We start from the raw sequence: 17,746 nt of genomic DNA, 5'->3' as shown, positions 1-17,746 counted from the left end.
AGAAAGGAAGGGAGAGGGAGAGGGAGAGAGAGAAACATGGATGTGAAAAACATTGACTGGCTGCCTCCTGCACGCACCCCGACTGGGCACTGAACCCACAACCTGGGCATGTGCCCTGACTGGAAATAGAACAGCAACCTGACCTTCCGGTGCACAGAGAGGACACTCAACCAACAGAGCCACATCAGCCAGGACAGGGTCGCAACTTAAATAAAGTGGTCTCGGAAGGCCTCAGGGCGAAGGTGACATTTACCATTTCAGTAAAGACCTGAAGGAAGGAAGGGAGTGAGGCAGGGACCCAGCCTGCAAAAGCAAAAGTCTGGCAGGCATCAGGGACCAACAAGGAGGGGAGAGAGAGCTGGGGCCAGCAATTGAACCGTGACCTGGTTCACAGGTTGACACTCAACCACTGAGCCACGCCAGCAGGGCTGGAACCAACCCTTTTGAATCACCCTACTAAGGGCTAGCCCCATGCCAGGCCCCTTCACAGCTCATCTTCCCAGAACAGCATCACCAGGCTTCCTGCCACACAGACCAGGGTTCAAATCCTGGCTGTGTAACTCCGGGCAGGTGACTTCACCTCTCTGAACTTCACTTTCATCATTTATAAAACGAGGACAACGTAAGACTTGGTAAAAAGTAAAGGATTCGTGGACTCCTTCACCCCATGGAAGGTCCCCTAACATGGGACCAGGCAAAGGCAGCTGAGCTCCCAGGTTCCCACCTCTTCACCCAGACTCCTGGGTCCTTAGACCATGGACGAGGCACACAGCAAGGGGAGCGGTTCATTTACCTGAATGAGAACGACCCAGTTTCCTCCCCCAAGGAGCCCACAGCCACCCACAGAGGCCCGCCTTCCTGCCACAAGGCAAGGCAGGGCACGGCCAAGGAGAAGCCCCAAGGCTGAAAGAATCAAGCAAGCTTCATGGAGACGGTGTCTGAGCCAGACCTCAAAGGACACTAAGAATTAGGCAGCCCCCACCCCTGAACATCCCAGCCTCATTTCCTACCACTTCCCAGCAGCCAAACTCAACCCATTTTCTGCCTCTTGAGTCTTTGTTCTTGAGGTTTTCTCCACCTAGTAACCCACGCCCCCAAAATCTCCCAGGGGCCAGCCCAAGTTCATTACTGTTACCGAGAACACAGTCATAGGAGGACCTAGGACAGCACATAGGCACACAAGTCCAATAAATGCTTCTTAAAGAAAGGAGTCACCTCAAACTCAAGTGGCACCTCCTCCAGCAGGCCTGCCGGGATTTCTCCCAGCGGAGGTGACTGACCGCTCTCTGGAGGAGGTCTCAGGGACCCGACTGCACACTGAAGGCTTGCTCTTAGTCTCCTGGACTCCGCAGCCAGGCCCTTAAACCCAAGACCACGCTCCGCTGGCTTCAGTGTCCCCACCCGAGGGGACACTCCTTTGATGATCAGGCACAAGCAGGGCTCACTGTGGGGGTGGCCCATCTGTGGAGCCCTTCTCCGGTCATTCGGGGGCGGGTAAGGTGATGCCAGCACAGATGGCGGGCGGCTCTGGGGATGAGTCAGGAGTGAAATCTGACCCTCCCCAAGGGCAAGAGGGAACCTGAAAGGTGGTATCAAGCTGAGCTGCAGGTGGGGACGGGGCAAGTGTGCCCCCACCCCCACCCCCACTAGGGATGCAAACAAGCAAAAGGCCACCAACTTCTATGACAAACTGTTTAATGTTCCATAATGTGCAGCTTCTGAGTGAAAAGGGCCCATTCGAACGAGCCATACATTCTGGTGCCGGAGCAGCCGGGCCCCTCCCCACCTGTCCCTCTGGGAGGCGGCAGGGCAGGGAGGAGGTGCTGTGAGAACATGGTCCTGGGTGTGCTCACCAGGAACACACGCGTGTTAAGTGCCCGAGTGTCATGGGGGTGGGGGACATGACATTTACACAGGAGAGAGAACCACGGACACGTGTGTGACCTGAAGACACGAGACGCGGGCACAGGTGACAGTGGACCGGGGCATCTACAACGCCCACTTGTGGAGCTACACACAGAAATGTGACTGACGGGAGGGGGGGTCACAAAGGGCCGGCTCGGGGTTCCTGTGAGCAGAACAGGCTGAGAGCCTGGGAGACCTCGAGTGCCCGGGGGCAGGCAGACAGGAGCCTGCCCGTGAGAACTTGGGTGTACACAACAGTACACAGTAGTGCGAACCCAGGTGCTCGGGTGGGCAGTGACGGAGGGACACAGACCCACGAGGGGGACACGGAGACCGGAGGGCTCGCAGGAAGGCCCCAAGCAGCAGGTACGGGCCGGAGGGTGGAAGCTGTCGGAGGGCTCCCGCTCCGGCTCCGGCTCCGGCTCCGGCTCCGGCTCCGGCTCCGGCTCCGGCAGGATCCCTCGGTGACAGCCCGGAGCAGAGCCCAAGGGCCTGGGAAGGCTCAGGACACAGAGGACGTCGCACACTCAGCTCCGCCACCGACAGCAGGGTCTCCTGGGGGCGTCTGAGTGTGCGAGGAAGTCGCCGGCCCCCGAAGGGGCCCTCAGGCCTCGCTGCTGCTGCTGCTGCAGCCCCTGCTGCTGCCGCGCTCCACCCACACGAGGCGGGCCTGCTCCTGCAGGATGCGGCCGCGGACGACCTTGGCCAGCTCCTCCGAGTGGGCCCACGCGTGGGCGGGCACCCGCACCCAGGAGCAGGGCAGCGCCCAGAGCACCTGCTCCGAGCTGCGGCACTGCCGAAGCAGCTCCGAGTCCCGCCAGCCCGGCCGGCCCAGCAGACCCCTGCGAGAGAAGAGAGTGGGCAGTGGGCAGAGAGGGGCACAGAGAGACAAAGATACGGAGAGTTAGAGAGAAAGGACAAACAGATGAAGACAAAAAGACAGAGGGCAAAGGAGGAGGGAGAAGACACAGAGGGAGGGAGAGCCAGACAGAGACAGACGCCCCAGAAAGGAGGTTCGGCCCGGCCGCACCTGACTTCCCGGACATTCTTCTCGGTCACCTCCACGTGGATGACGATGGGGTAGATCTCATTCTGGACCAGCTCCCGCACACCCCGCGTGCCCAGCTCCAACAGGCAGTGCTTCTTCTCGGGGGTCAAGGCTACATTTTACTCCGGCCCAGAGACACTAACGTCCCCCCCCCGCCCCCAGCACTGGGCTCCGCAGCACCGCCCCTACAGGGTCCTGCCTCCTCATCCACAGGGACCTTGGCAGTGAGGGAGCGAGGAGGGGGGCAGGAGACCTGGGGAAATCAGTCGCTTCGCCTCTCCGCACCTCAGCCTCCAGATCTATAGGATCAAGCTAATGCCACCCCGCCCCCACCGTCCCAGCCGCTGCCAGGGCAGTGGAGAGTTTGCGGACACGGAGGCAGAGAGGTGAGATGTACCAGCCATTCACAGGTGAGGAAAGGCCCACAGGATGGAAGGGACTGCCCAGAGCAGCCCCCGCCCCAGCACCTACCTTCCCAACAGACTCCTGGATGGCACGAATCCTGCTGCCCAGCCCAGGGGTGGCAGGACGGGCCTTGGGGGCTCCGGGAGCTGAGGGTGCGCACTGTTCCTCCCCAGACAGGCTTTCTGGAGAGCAGGAAGAAGCCAGAACCAACGGCCAGTGGGCCTGGCTGCCCCAGGGTGCCACCCTGTCCTCCCCTCTCCGGGCACGAAGGCTCACCCGCCGGGCACACTTGAAAGTCCAGCCGGGAGTTGGGCAGGTCTAGCAGGTTGCGGATGAGCCGGGGTGCCAGGCACTCGGGCAAGAGCACCACGGGCCGCAGGGAGGGCACCAGCAGCGGCCGCACCAGGCTGTAGGGTTTGAGGCTCCACTCCGGATCTGTGGCAGGGGCGGGTGCAGAAGAAATGAGGGTGCAGGCAGGGCCCCAGCTCCTCTTTTCCAGGGCGCCAGCCCCCTCAACATTCAAAACCCCATCACCTCCTCTCATGCCCCCCATCTTTTTTTCCCCTTCTTAAGTCCTGCGGATGCCCCCCACCTTCTGACCCCTCCCCACTACACACACACACAAACACACACACACACATACACACACACACACACACACACACACACACACACACACACACGCTGCCCAGTCCTCCCTGGGACTTCTGCAGTAGACTCCTCCCTAACCTCTGCCTCCCTCTCGCCCCCTAGAGGCCATTGTCCTCTCAGCAGCCAGAGAGAGGTTTTATTTTTTTTTTAATATATTTTTATTAATTTCAAAAGAGGAAGAGAGAAGAAGAGAGAAAGAGAGAGAGAGAAACATCAATGATGAAAGAGAATCATGGATCGGCTGCCTACCCCCTACTGAGGATCTCGCCCTCAACCCTGACTGGGGATCCAACTATGATCTCCTGGTTCATAGGTCGATGCTCAATCACTGATGCTCAGACACTGGCCAGGCCAGAGAGAGGTTTTAAAACTAAAGTCAGATCTTCTAACTCTCATTTTTTCAATGTGTCAACTTCCCATGACTCTTAGGGAAAAGACCACATCCTCCTTGTGGGTGACCCAGCCCCGCCAGAGCCTGGGAGCCGCAAGCCTTGCACCCCATCACAGATTCCCCTCCTACTACACAGACCCAGACCGCCCTTCAGCTGCCTCCTGTCACAGGGCCCCACCCTGGCATCCAGTTCTCCTCCATGACAAGTGTCACACTTTGCAATCATGTCCATGAATGAGATGATGTGGCCGACAGGTATCTGCCTCTCCCCGTCCCCAACAGGCAGTAAGCTTCAAAGGGGTGGGGGACCACTGTGTCCTGTGGACCAAGAATGACAGTTCTGACACTTGATACCCATGTCCTCCAAACACACATGCACAGCCATGCCACCGGGCCTTTGACAGGCTGTGCCTTCTTTTTCTTACATGTTTTTTGTTGATTTCTTAGAGAAAGGGGGAGAGAGAGCAACACCCATCAACTGCTCCCATACACACCCTAACTAGGACCAAACCCGAAACCTGGGCATGTGCCCTGACCAGGAATCAAACCGATGACCCTTTGGTGCCAGGAATGACCCTCAACCAACTGAGCCACACGGGCCAGGACAAGCTGTGCCTTCTGCCTGGAACAAACTCCTCTTCCTCCTTGAACAATCTCCCTTCCTGCACGTCTTCCTCACCATCCTCGTCTCCTTGCCCCTCAGAATTGCTATTCTCCCATGTGGGCTCTCCCAGCCCCTTCCCCCTGATCTGGCCCAAAGCCTCACCCTATTCCTATTGCCTCCAGGAATCTATTCTGGGGTCCTCATGGCACAGTTACACCTGCTCTGCCAGACGAGAACAGGCCCGAGCTCATGCGTGCCCCGCACTCATACAGACCACAAACACACTAGGACACATGCGCCTCCTGCACCAACCGGCTCTCTCAAACCTGGAGGCCCACCTCCCACCAAGGGAGCCTTGTCTCTCAGGCCCCGCCCCACTGGCACCCTCACAACAGGCCCTTCCAGGCCAAAGGACACCCAGAGGTGCACTCCTGGACTCCACAGGCACCCAGGCTGCGCCTTCGCACCTGTGCCCTCACCTGAGCTGGGCTCCAGCAGCAGCTGCTCCGGGGAGTCCCCGGCAGGACTCCCGGCATGCTTGGGCTTCACCAGCCGCAGCTGGTCCAGAGCTCGCTTCTTCAGCTGGGAGGGCAGAGGGAAAGAGGGGCCCCTGTGAACTCTGCCTTATTCCACCCTTGGGGAGAGGGGAGAGTACATGAAACCCCAGGCAGAGGGGGGGCCATGCCACCAGGTCTCCTGTCCCTGCCCAGGGAGGCAAGGACCCAAGAAGTGAGGTGTACCCACCCCCATTTTACAGATGGACAAACGGAGGCCCAGAGACTATAGGAACCTAATGTCACAAGAGAGAAACTTTGGGGTCTCTCACAATGAACTCGCAATATGGCCTTGGGGAGGAAGATTAATGAAACCAACAACAGCAGCGTTTATCATACCAACAGCTGACAGGTATCAAAAGCCTACAATGTGACAAATACTAACTAGGCCACGGATGTGCATGAACCACGAAAGCCTTCTATGCAGAGGGGCCAAGCAGGCAGTGTAGCCCCTCATTTTACAGCTGAGGACACAGCCTCCAGGGAGGGTCAGGTGGTTGTCCAAGGTCGCATGGCTGATTATGTGGCAGAGCTGGGATTCAAATCCAGCCAGTCTGGCTCCAGAGCCTGCGCTCTCAACCCCCTCTCTAGTGCCATAGCCTCTCGCGTTACTATGGCAACTCATTCTGCCCAGGTGAACAGGGGAGGGTCACACGGCCCAGTCCTTCTCCAGGGGCTGGAACAGGGGATCTGACTGTTGTTTTGTCAAGTGCTTACCGTGTGCGCACGAGGCACACTCTGTCTCATTTAATCTCTCAACTACCCTGGGCGTGAGTCCTGCTGTTCCACTTGCTGGCACACAGACGTCAACCAAGTACGGATGAGGGAGCGAGGTGGGAGCCTCCCTCCTCTCCTCCCCCAGAGAATGAAGCCCGGCCTCTCCCTTTTGGACCCGCCCTTCGAAACCCCTCTCCCCAGCCCCTCACCCGGCTGGTGCAGCCCTGCTTACATTACTGCGGGGCCCTCGAGGCCGACTGGAGGGCAGGCATTTCTCCTGAGCTTCCAGGAGCTGCTGGGCTCTGGGGGGACAGGGGGGAGTCTTGTCATATGTTAGTATGGCAACAGGGAACCCCTCACAGCCTCTCCTCTAGCCCCCCGTCCTGTTCCAGAGGATAGTGAGGGGCTGCAAAGGGAGAAAGAGGCCCCCGCCCCGGTCCCAGCTCCCAATGGGACCCTCTCCCCAGGCTCCTGGCTCTGGGTCACCTCTGATAATTGGGCACTGTGCCCCGATCCAGGTCCCGCAGCGTGAGGGGGTCGACCCGAGCACAGAACCACTCCTGCCGCCGCTTGTACACTGGGTCCACCAGCCGCAGGATCTCCTGGGCTTTCACACACAGGGCGTGGGGGTCTGCCCGCTCGGGCAGAGTGAGGTTGGCTCGAATGTAGAAGGGCTCGGCGCCCAGCCCCTTCACCCAGGCTTCTAGGGCCTCGTGGAAGGACTGGCAAGCTGGGCACGGACAGGGCAGGGGGCAGCAGGGAGGACAAGAGGAGGATGAAGTCAGGCATCGGATGTGGCCCTCTCAAAGCCCAAGCTACCAGGACCCCTTTCCTCCTCTTAAAGTGAGAGTCCGAGGCCCAGAGAGAGCAGGACCTGCCCAAGGCTACCAAGCCCCCTCGGGACAGAACTAGGACTCGAACCCAGGTGTCTGGGCTCCTGTCCAGTGCTCCTTTCACCTCTGCTCGCTGAGGACAGAGGAAGGGCACAAGGACAGACAGCCAGCACGAGGCATCGACAGGGGAAGGCAGGGCTCCGCCAAGAGTCAGGAGGTGGACGGTCTCCTGCTCAGGCCTCAGCTGCACCATCCCCAGGGGCTGGATGAGCCCTCTCTTGGGCCCTTAGCTCCGACCCTGTAGGCCTGGTGAGTCCCCAGCCACCACTCCCCCTGCCCCCGGGCCAGACTCACCCTTAGAATCCATCAGGAAGGGGAGTGTGGACACCTGGTTCCAGGTCAAGGTCCTCCGCTGGGCCTCGCCTTCCAGGCCTGCCCCCTCCGGGCCAGCAGCCTCTGCCCTTGGCTGGGAGAAAACGCAGGCAGGGAGGGAGAAGTCAGCTTCCAAAGGCAGGACAGCCCTGGCTCTGGAGGAAGACTGAGTGTGCGGCCAGCCATGTTCCGCAATTCAGACGCCTCCACCTCGGAGGGCGGCCGGGCTCTGCTACCTTCAACAGGTCTCTCCACCCAGCAGGTTCAGCCAGGTCCTTCCCACCTTTAAAAGCAGGTGGGCTGTCATTCTGCCCCACCGCCCAGTCCCTGTCCAATCAGATTTCACTTAATGCTGGATGAGGCGGGGCAACCAGCGGGGAACCAGTGAGCCTGTCTCCGCTGTAGCCAATCCCTCGCCAATCTAGGCCCAGTGACCTAGATCCACCAATCAGAAGGCATCCAGCCCTGGTGAAAGCACTAACTCCTCCCCCAGCCCACAGGTGGGTGGGGGGCTCACCTCTCTTGGTTCCACCCTGGCAGCCGCAGACCCAGGCCCAGAGAGCACCCTCCGCACCACAGTCCCGGACCAGCTGTCCCCAAGGAGAGGCAGGCCATCTGGACCTCTGTCCTGGGGTTCGGGTCCCCCCGGGGGGCTCCGGCCAGACACTTGTATGGCCAGAGACCTGAGAAGAGAGAAGGGGATGGGAATTAGAGTTCAGTCAACATTTTGCTTCAGTTCAACATCCTTGGACAACCACAGCAATTCCCCAAGTATTCCATGATGCCCACGCCCCACCCCACCCACCCACCCCCACCCCACCCCCACCCCCGGTCCACTGCACCTGCTGTGCTAATGCCTGGAGCGCACTGCCCCCTCTTCTCTGGCTGGCAAATTCTGCTCATCCTCAGAGCTCAGGTCAAAAGCGAACTCTCCCTCCCAGACCCCAGCAAACGGTGAGCAACCGTCTGCACCTTGCACGTAGCCTGCTGTTTCCTCCAACAGAAAAAACGCCCTCAGCTCTGGGTGCCAGCACCAAACCCAGTGCCTGGCACCTAGGAGAGGACTAAGAAAAGCTTGCGATGCTCACGGTCTAGGAAGAGAGGTCACCATCGGAACGCAACGCAGATCAGAGATGGTCCCAGGGCGGTGGGAGCACAAGGGAGTGGCTTCCCAGAGGAAGCAGCCGCCAGGCTACCCCGGGGTCAAGAACAGAAGCACTGCAGCAACGGGCAGAGATGGTGCTCCCGGCTGGAGGGCGGCCACGAGCACAGGTGTGGGGGACGGGACGTAGGATTGTGGAAGAATTTAATAACAGCAATAATAGCAGCCGACACCATGCGAAGCTCCTAACTTAGTGGCTCTCAACCTTCCTAAAATGCCGTGACCCTTTCATACAGTTCCTCATGTTGTGGTGACCCCCAACCATAACATTATTTTCGTTGCTACTTCACAACTGTAAATTTTGCTGCTGTTATAAATCGTCATGTAACTATCCGATAAGCAGGATGTATTTTCATTATTTGCGACGACATCGTGGGAAACAGCTCCCAAGAAAGGCAAGCTGCGGCCAGCCTTCGGAGAGCAAGCCTCTGTCTTCCTCTCGTGGCCGTGGGAGCCACGGGTGGTTAAGACAGAGTCACTAAGACCTCCATCACGCAGGGCTCTCTGCCTGTCCCTGGATGAGAACGGATGAGGCCTCCTGGCCAGGCTCAGAGGCCACTGACTCCAAGTCTCCTTCATGACCCCCTGGCCCTGGTACTGGGGAGGGGAGAGGCCAAGGTCAGTGGGCGTGCCCCAGCTGAAGAGGTGGCTCAGGGAGAGCCCAGGCGTCCACCCGCCTCCCCACCCACCCTCCAGCTGCAGCCCACAGTCTCACTGCCCCCCTGCTGCCCGCCTGGGTGAGCAAGGCTACAAGGACCTTAACCCAATCAGCACCCAAGCAGAGGGGGGAACGCTGGCCCTGAGGGCCCATCGCAGCTCCTGTCCTCTCAGTCAAAACAGAACCAGGCCTGGGGGACTGGGGCTCGACATGGGTGCTGGGACTGTCCTGGCTGCGTCGAGGCGGCGTGGAGAGGCCTGGGCAGACCTGGCAGGCCGGACGCTGGGCCCGGCTCTGCTGCCCAATGGCCTTCCGGCTGGAGCAACACAGCCCAGTTCCAAACCCCAGCACGAACTGCGCCCGAGACCGGGCCGAGCGAGCTGGCTGCCTGGTTCGCAGTCCCTGCATCCACAGACCAAGGACGGTGGCGGCACCTGTCTCCCACTTTGCCCATGAGGATCAGACGAATGTAAAGACGGTGCAGGTAGGGGAACCAGAGGGCTCGGGGGGCCTCCCACCTGCAGGCCTGTCCCAGGGGAAGAAGAATTCTGTTTCTTAATGGAACGGGCGAGCACACAGAAGCCTGTCTCCCTTCAAGTGACTCCAACTACGGTGACCCCGTGTTTCAGGCACGTGCACACGGGTTCTCTCGCTGGGGTACGGACAGAAGAGTTTTGGCAATGTGGCCTGGTGGGCGCCAGCAGGACTCCGGGGCCAGAAGGCCTGGCTACTCCACTTCCGGTCCTCAGCAGCCCCCTCTGCGTCTCCCTGTTTCATTGTACAATTCAGCCAGTTAAAACATGGCGCTCTTATGCCCTGGCCCGTTTGGCTCAGTGGATAGAGCGTCGGCCTTCGAACTGAAGGGTCGCAGGTTCGATTCCGGTCAAGGGCACATGCCCAGGTTGTGGGCTCGATCCCCAGTGGGGGACTTGCAGGAGGCAGCCAATCCATGATTCTCTCTCATCATGGATGTTTCTATCTCTCTCTCCCTCTTCCTTCCTCTCTGAAATCAATAAAAATATTTTTAAAAAACATGGCGCTCTTAGAACAGTGCCTGGTGAGAACTAAGTGCCGATGAACATCAGACAGTCGCTGTTATCAGGTGTGACTCAGGACAAGCCACCCCTCTGTGCGCAGGGCTTCTCCGCCTGCTTCACACCCACAGCCCATCCACCACCACGGCTTCCCCAAGGACCCAGGGAGCAGCCTGCACCACCTCCACCCTGCCTCAGCACGCCCCTCCCTTCCCTGCAATCCCAGGTGGGGGCAACTCCACCCTCCAACCGGGTTTCAGGCTTTTTTTTTTTTTAATAACATTTTATTATTTTTCCATTAGAGTTGAGGTTTACAGATGTCCTCTCTTTTCCCCCCACTAACCCCCTCCACCTCCTTCCACCTCCCCTCCCTCCCCAGGCCTTCCCGGCACTATTGTCTGTCCGTGAGCTATGCATGTAGGCACATAAGTTCATTGGTTAATGTCTTCCCGCTCCCCCTTCCCTCTGAAATACAGCAGTCTGTTGCCTGCTTCGGTGTCTTATTGCCAAGTCCTGCGCTTCGTGAAGACACACATCAGGCAGCCCCTCCTTCGGGACCTCCCTTGCCCACCTCCCTGAGGGACCAAGTAACTTCTCTGAGCCCCCGCAGCCCCGGGCTACCAGCACTTGGCACCTGGGCTGGCTGAGGGCAGGGTCCAGACCAGGTCCCTCTCAGTCCCGGGCCTCAGCACCCAAGCAAGCAGCAGGGGACAGAGGAACATGGTACGAGCAGGGCTGCCTGCTCCAACCTCCTGGGACTCCTGGGTCTGCAGCAACACAATCCGACTGCCCCCCAGCCCTGCCTGTGGGCCGTGAGAGGATGGGGTAACCTGTCCGCCAGGTGAGGGCTCCCAGTCCCTCCCCCGGGATCAGGTCAGGTGAGGTCACGGGAAGGCAGGCGGAGGGTGGGCAGTCCTTAGTGGTGGCCCAGTGGCCTGGATGAGTGCCCCCAGCCCCAACCCAGGGCACTGTGGGGAGATCTCTGGGCAGCGTACATGGCGGCTTTGTTCAGGTCAGGGACCCAGAGACCTGAGCAAGCCACACAGATGACCTCACTTAACCCTGCCAGCAACCCTACGGAGACATCTGTTACGCCCCCCATGTTGAGAAAGGGAAACTGAGGCATGGGGAAGTTATAACTAGACAAGGGTTGCACAGCGGGTGGGTGGTACAGTCGGGCAATGACCTATTCAAGCCCCTGGGCAAACCGAAGGGGCCATGGATCCTGAGGCTAGGTCAGTGGTCGGCAAACTCATTAGTCAACAGAGCCAAATATCAACAGTATAACGATTGAAAGTTCTTTTGAGAGCCGAATTTTTTAAACTTAAACTATATAGGTAGGTACATTGTTATTAACTTAATTAGGGCGCTCCTAAGCTGGCCTTTGCTAAAAACGTCCTCAATCTGAGGGGTCGACCTCAGCGAAAGTACCCCCACTTCTTCTAACGCCACTTCTAAATAGACTCGCCCAGGCCGAAAACCGACTTGCGCATGGGCCACGAAGTTTCGATCGCACTGTACGTGCGCGCCCGTGGTCATCCACGTGGTATTTTGTGGAAGAGCCACACTCAAGGGGCCAAAGAGCCACATGTGGCTCGCGAGCCGTGGTTTGCCGACCACTGGGCTATGTGAATAAGTGGGGGCAGGGGCGGGTCCTGGCCAGGGGCACGGCACCTGGTCCTCTCCCCACACGCCCCTCCATACTCAGCGCCTCACTGTCTCCCAGCCTGTCCACCGTCCATCTATCCGTCAGCCTGCCCAGCACCCCCACTGCCCCCCTCCTCTGCCCTGCCCCAAGGCCCCAGGAGCCAGCGGGGCAGGGGAGACAGGGCTGAGAATACCCAGCATGGAGTGAGCACTGAACACAAGTGGGAGATTCAAGTGACTCAGACCAGCGGTCACCAACTGGTGGCCCGCGGACCCCTGGTGGTCTGTGAGGTCCAAAAGGTTGGCGACCGCTGATTTAGACGGCCCTGGCCAGTGTGTTCAGTGGTTAGAGCATCAACCTGGCACGGAAGGATGGAGATTTGCTTCCCAGTCAAGAGCATGTACTGTGCCAGAACCGGTTTGGCTCAGTGGATAAAGCTTCGGCCTGCAGACTCAAGGGTCCTGGATTCGATTCCAGTCAAGGGCATGTACCTTGGTTGCGGGCACATCCCCAGTGGGGGGCGTGCAGGAAGCAGCTGATCGATGTTTCTCTCTAATCGATGTTTCTGGCTCTCTATCCCTCTCCCTTCCTCTCTGTAAGAAATCAATAAAATATACTTTAAAAAAAAAAAAAAAAGAGCATGTACTGTGGTTGCAGGTTCAATCCCCAGCCCTGGTCAGGGCCTGTGCAGGAGGCATCCAAGTCTCTCTAGCTCTTCTCTCTCTCTCCCTCTCTCCCTCCCTTCCATTCTCTCTAAAAGTCGATGGAAAAAATACTCTCAGGTGAGGATTAACCCAAAAAATGTGACTTAGACAGAAGGAAGGCACCCAGGAACCCCCAACTCCACCACTCAGAGGCCTTGGGACAAATTCCTGACTCTGAGCCTCGTGTTCCCTATCTGAATAAGGCGGCTAGAAATGCCAGCCTGCAGGCCACTCTGAGAATTAAGCAACAGGGCAACAATGACATTAGCTCAGAACTGGCACTACCACTCACTCTGAGCCACTCTAACAGGAATACAGGGACCCCCACAACGACCTAAGGGGGCAGGCACAATTGTGACCCCATTTGACAGAGCAGGAAACTGAGGCACTGGGAAACTAGGTCACATGCCCAAGATTCCACAGTGGAGCAAGATTTCAGCTGACTGACACACGGTCTCCTGCACTGTACTGTCGCACGGCCCCAGGACACATGCCCCGCACCTCACCTCCCTCTCTGCCTGTCCCTCAACCTCTTTCTCTCTCCATCCCCCACCTCTGCCTCCATCCTGACCTGTGTTCTCCCCCATCTCCCTCCTCCTCGGGAACAGCACGGGCATCAGAGGCGGCCCCCTGAGCACACGGCTCCTGCTCCCTCTGCCACATCCCGGCGCCCCCTGGACGAGAGCCAAGACCCCTTTTGCAGGCCTGAGCTGGAGGGAGGAAGGGCCAAGTCAGGCAGGAAGGGAGGTGCCTCCACCCCTTCCCTCAGAAGCACGTCCTGCACAGGGAGAAACAATGTCACGCTGGGCCCACTGCCGGGGCGGAGGGTGGGGGCAGGGCTCTGGACTCGGGCCTGGCCAAGCTGCGTCCAGGGGGCGGGAGGCTCCTGGTCCTGCTCTGCCCTGGTTTCCTGGTGACCTGTGCTCTGTATCCAGCACCCCCACTTTCCAGCTCTGACCTCAGTGCTTCCTACGCCCTTTCCAAAACCCACGTCTGATCAGGTCACCATGGACTTGGGCCAGGGCACTTCCCAGCTGTGTAACCTCGGGCAAGGCGCTTAACCTCTCTGAGCCCCAGTTTCTTTCCTAGGAAACCAGGATAATCATAATAGCGCCTTCCTCCAGGGACAGAGAGAACGCCCGAAGGCAGCCAGCAGCGGGCCTGCAGTTAGTAATAGCTAATCCCTCGCAGGCTTCCCAGAGTGCACCAGCCAAAGTCCACACTTTTCCAGCCTGACTCAGAGCCTGCTGTGGCTTGGCCTTCCCCCCCAGCCCCACTCCCACGTGCACCCGTCAACGCCAAACTCCAAGCCCATCCCAAACAGCCTCTGTTCTCTGCCTCTTCCAGTCATGCAGCTGCCCTCCCTACCTGCCCTCTCTCCGTGGCTGAGTTCAAAGGCCACATTGTCAGCCCGGCCTCCCTCTCTCCCCTCCTGAGGTCCGCTCCAAAGCCTGGCCGGGGAGGCCCTTCGCGACCAACACACAGAGCTCACTGCCTCCAGCACGCTCTGAGCCAATGCGTTTCTTGGCTCCTGAGGGGCCCCACCCCACCCACAGCTCGAAGCTTTGTTGGGCGGGAGCTCAGAGCTGGGAAGACAGGCAGAGGGTTAACTCAGCATCTACCATGTGCCTGGCAAAGCTAGGTGCTTGACTGACATGAATCCTACCCCTCACACCACCCACATGCAGAAGAGAGAGCTCACTGCTCCCGTTGAAGAAACCGAGAAAGGTCACGCAGGTGATAAACGGTGGCGACGGGGCTGGAATCCAACTGACAGTTGCATAAACCAAAGGCTTAGCTCTGCTCCCTCCCCCCTCGTCCTGCTCACCCGGCTCCAGGCCCTGAGACGCAGGCCCCCACCTCCCCCCACCCAGGTGGCGTCCGTACCTGCCGAGGAGATCCAGGCCGCAGCCTCTGGCCAGGAGACCGTCCGGCTTTCCCAGTGGCCACACGCTGTCGGAGGATGAGGATGAGGAGAGGCCGGGGGACCAGGGTTTAAGCGTTACACTCCCTGGGGAGAAGGAGTGAGGTTCAAGGCCGCTGGACTGAAACATGGGGGAGGGCCCAAGACCACCCACAGCCCAGAGGCCTGGGGCCCAGCAGGCTGGAGGCCCCAAGAACACAGGGGACCCACTGGGCTCAGGGCTGGGCCGGCGCCTGCCAGGACGGCCCTGCAGTTTCCTAGAAGAGGGTGAAGGGTGGACCAGAACTGAGGGGGGCCCCCCCGCACAGCACAGCCAGGACCAGGGCTGAGCTCAGGGTAAACCCACTCCCCCAGATGCCTCCTGAGCAGAGCCTTCCTGCCTGTCCAGGGCACAGCTGGGCCTGGGGGAGGGAGTCACAAGCCAAGAGCAGAGCAGGCAGCACAGGCCTCAGGTAAACTGAAAAGCTCTTCTCCCCCCCGCCCCCCCAACCCCCCGCCCCGTGAGCCCTCCCCATGGAGTGTCCGAGGGCCCTTACCTGTGATGTCGGACATGCTGCTGAAGGACCTGGGCAGAGAGAGGACGGGCGGGAGGGGCAGGAGCTGAGAGTCCGTGGGCATCTGCCCCACTCCCTCCTCCTGCCCCTATGCCACCAAGCGGTCCTGCAGCCCCCAAGCACCGGCAGGCTAGAGCAGGTGGGAGTCCCAGGCACAGGGCACGCCTGCCACCCAGCTCCCCTACACTCACAGAGGCAAGAAGGTAACACCCTGGCCGCAGCCCATGGCCTTCCACCTAGAATGCCCCGGCCTGTTCTTTAATGCCACCCCCTCCAGGAGGCCTCCCCTGACCTCTCAGCCCCATCTCATCCGCACTTTCTACATTGTCGTTGGTGGCTCCTGGGCTCCCTCTCACACTAGATCAAGCAAGTCCAACTCGCGGCCATGACATGCTCGCACTAGGCCAGCGGTTCTCAACCTTCTGGCCCTTTACATACAGTTCCTCATGTTGTGACCCAACCATAAAATTATTTTCATTGCTACTTCACAGCTGTCATGTTGCTACTGTTATGAATCGTCATGTAAATATCTGATACGCAGGATGGTCTTAGGCGACCCCTGTGAAAGGGTCGTTCCACCGCCAAAGGGGTTGCGACCCACAGGCTGAGAACCGCTGCTCTAGATCATGATCTCCTCGTCACACACCCACTCCTGGCAGATTCACCCATCGGGGATCAAGCTCGAGACCGGACCCACACCAGGAAGGGAGGTCGTCCCCACCCTCGGTCCCGCCACCAGTGGACATGGCTGCCTTTTCTGGCCCCACTGGCTGCTGATGCCCACACCTGAGGCCAGCTTTCTTGCCTGAGGCCCTGACACCTGGAAATATTCTCTGCAAGCCCGCGTCCTAGACCAGGGATGGGGAACCTTTACTCTTCCGAGGGCCATGTGGATTTTTATAACATCGTTCAAGGGCCATACAACATTGTCCACTTAAAAGTTAGCTGCTGCTTAGAACAAGAGCGATTCAATGAAAAAACACACATGAAAATCAAATAGTAAGATGCCCTGGGCATGGTAGATGTTCACATGGTTGGGGGGGGTGGAGGAGGTAAGAACTCAACCGAAGGACTTGTATGCATACATATAAGCATAACCAATGGACACAAGACACTGGGGAGATGGGGTGCGGCATGTGCGGGGGGGCGGGGGGGTGGTAGGGGAGGCCGGGGGAAGGTCAATGGGGGGGAAAAAAGGAGACATATGTACTAACATCTGTAATACTTTAAACAATAAAATAAAATTTAAAAAAAAAAAAGTTAGCGGCTCTATTTGGTCAGACATTGAATTAACTCACCCCTGATGGCTTGGCAGGGCCAGACCAGATGGCGTCACAGGCCTGATACAGCCCAGGGGCCAGACGTTCCCCCTCCCGGCCTAAATCATCAGGCTTCCCCTGGGTTGAGCAATTTTGCGGTCCAGTTTCTAGTGACTCAGATGCCAGAGTGTTGGGCTGGGGCTGAGCCCATTCTGCCCTTTGGCCTTGTCTTAACCTCTGACCTCAGTCACGCCTGCTCTCAGGGCCTAGGTTCCCAGCACTCTAGCCATTTAAAGGCAGTTGGGGAGGTGACCGCCAAGTGTTGACGCTGGCCTGGGGGATTCTGGGAGGTGGCTGGACCTCTGCCACTCTCTTTCCAGCCTGTTTACCTTTTGGGTGTGTTTTTCCCCACATCGATTGGTTGCCTCCCAGGCCAGGGATCCAGCCAGCAACCAAGGTGCGTGCCCTCGACTGGAATCAAACCCAGGACCCTTCAGTCTGCAGGCCAACTCTCTATCCACCGAGCCAAACTGGCCAGGGCCTGTTTACCTCTTAGCAGGTGCAGGGTCCTCCTCACGCTGCCGGCGGAGGATGGAGCCTGCGCTGGGAGGGAAGGGCAGGATGGACAGCCGGTTGATCTCTTTCTCATTGTCTGTAGCCTCCTCCTGCAATGTCACGACAGGGCCTGGGTCACCCCCACTGCACCTTCCCCCAACTCAATGCACCTAGGTTTGCGCCCATTCCACAGATGAGAACTGGGGCCCAGAGCGGAGGAGTGAGCTCCACAAGATTACAGTGTGAGTGGCCCCCAGGTCTCCTGGTACCAGGCCCAGCTGGCTCTGGATAAGCTTAATAAGGTGCTTACCTTTGTGGGTCTCAATTTCCTCCTATGTGAAATACATTCCAAGGTATGTGCAAAGGCCCTGAGGCAGGGCTCTGACACCTTCCAGGAATTCAAAGGCTGAGACCCAGAGAACCAGGCTAAAGGGAGGGAGGGGCCCACCCTAAGGGCCTCTGGGGCCTAGTAAGGGCTTTGTCAGCAAACTGGAGGGCACTCCCCACGTTAGCAATTATGTGAACACTATCAGTGTCCCCCCATACTCAGGTGGGCAGGTGTCTTACCGAGATGTGGGGCTCAGATCCCCCCAGGACAGTGGCCTCCCCGGCTGCATCTGGGCCTCCAAGCGGGGAGGGGAACTCGCTCAGGCTCCAGGTACTGCTGAGGTTGGAGCACAGGGAGTGGGAGGAGGTGCAGGCCTGGGAGAGGAAGGGGGAGGGATGAGGTCAGCCGTGCTGGGCCAGGGCCAGCCCCAGTCACTTAGT

The 17,746-nt window shown here is 59.0% G+C and overlaps 1 protein-coding gene across 2 annotated transcripts in view; it reads right to left on the bottom strand.

Annotated features, from left to right (window-relative positions):
* Positions 1–1,678: 1,678 nt before the first annotated feature.
* CARD10 (caspase recruitment domain family member 10) overlaps positions 1,679–17,746 on the bottom strand; it is a 28,581-nt gene continuing 12,513 nt past the window's right edge. The window contains exons 9-21 of one of the 2 annotated variants that reach the window (XM_059681607.1): positions 17,546–17,680; positions 16,973–17,088; positions 15,147–15,175; positions 14,574–14,697; positions 7,998–8,163; positions 7,463–7,574; positions 6,762–7,005; positions 6,508–6,577; positions 5,484–5,586; positions 3,635–3,793; positions 3,425–3,540; positions 2,936–3,051; positions 1,679–2,747 (exon numbers count right to left, since the gene is read on the bottom strand). In XM_059681607.1, coding sequence (XP_059537590.1) covers positions 2,510–2,747; positions 2,936–3,051; positions 3,425–3,540; positions 3,635–3,793; positions 5,484–5,586; positions 6,508–6,577; positions 6,762–7,005; positions 7,463–7,574; positions 7,998–8,163; positions 14,574–14,697; positions 15,147–15,175; positions 16,973–17,088; positions 17,546–17,680 — 1,728 coding nt within the window. In that variant the 3' untranslated portion in view covers positions 1,679–2,509. The remainder of the gene's footprint in view (positions 2,748–2,935; positions 3,052–3,424; positions 3,541–3,634; positions 3,794–5,483; positions 5,587–6,507; positions 6,578–6,761; positions 7,006–7,462; positions 7,575–7,997; positions 8,164–14,573; positions 14,698–15,146; positions 15,176–16,972; positions 17,089–17,545; positions 17,681–17,746) is intronic. The other variant, XM_059681608.1, reaches the window with a different exon arrangement.

Source organism: Myotis daubentonii, chromosome 2, assembly GCF_963259705.1.
Source record: "Myotis daubentonii chromosome 2, mMyoDau2.1, whole genome shotgun sequence".
Classification (NCBI taxonomy): domain Eukaryota; kingdom Metazoa; phylum Chordata; class Mammalia; order Chiroptera; family Vespertilionidae; genus Myotis; species Myotis daubentonii.
Note: the sequence above shows the minus strand (reverse complement) of the source record. Positions and strands in the feature narration are given on the sequence as shown.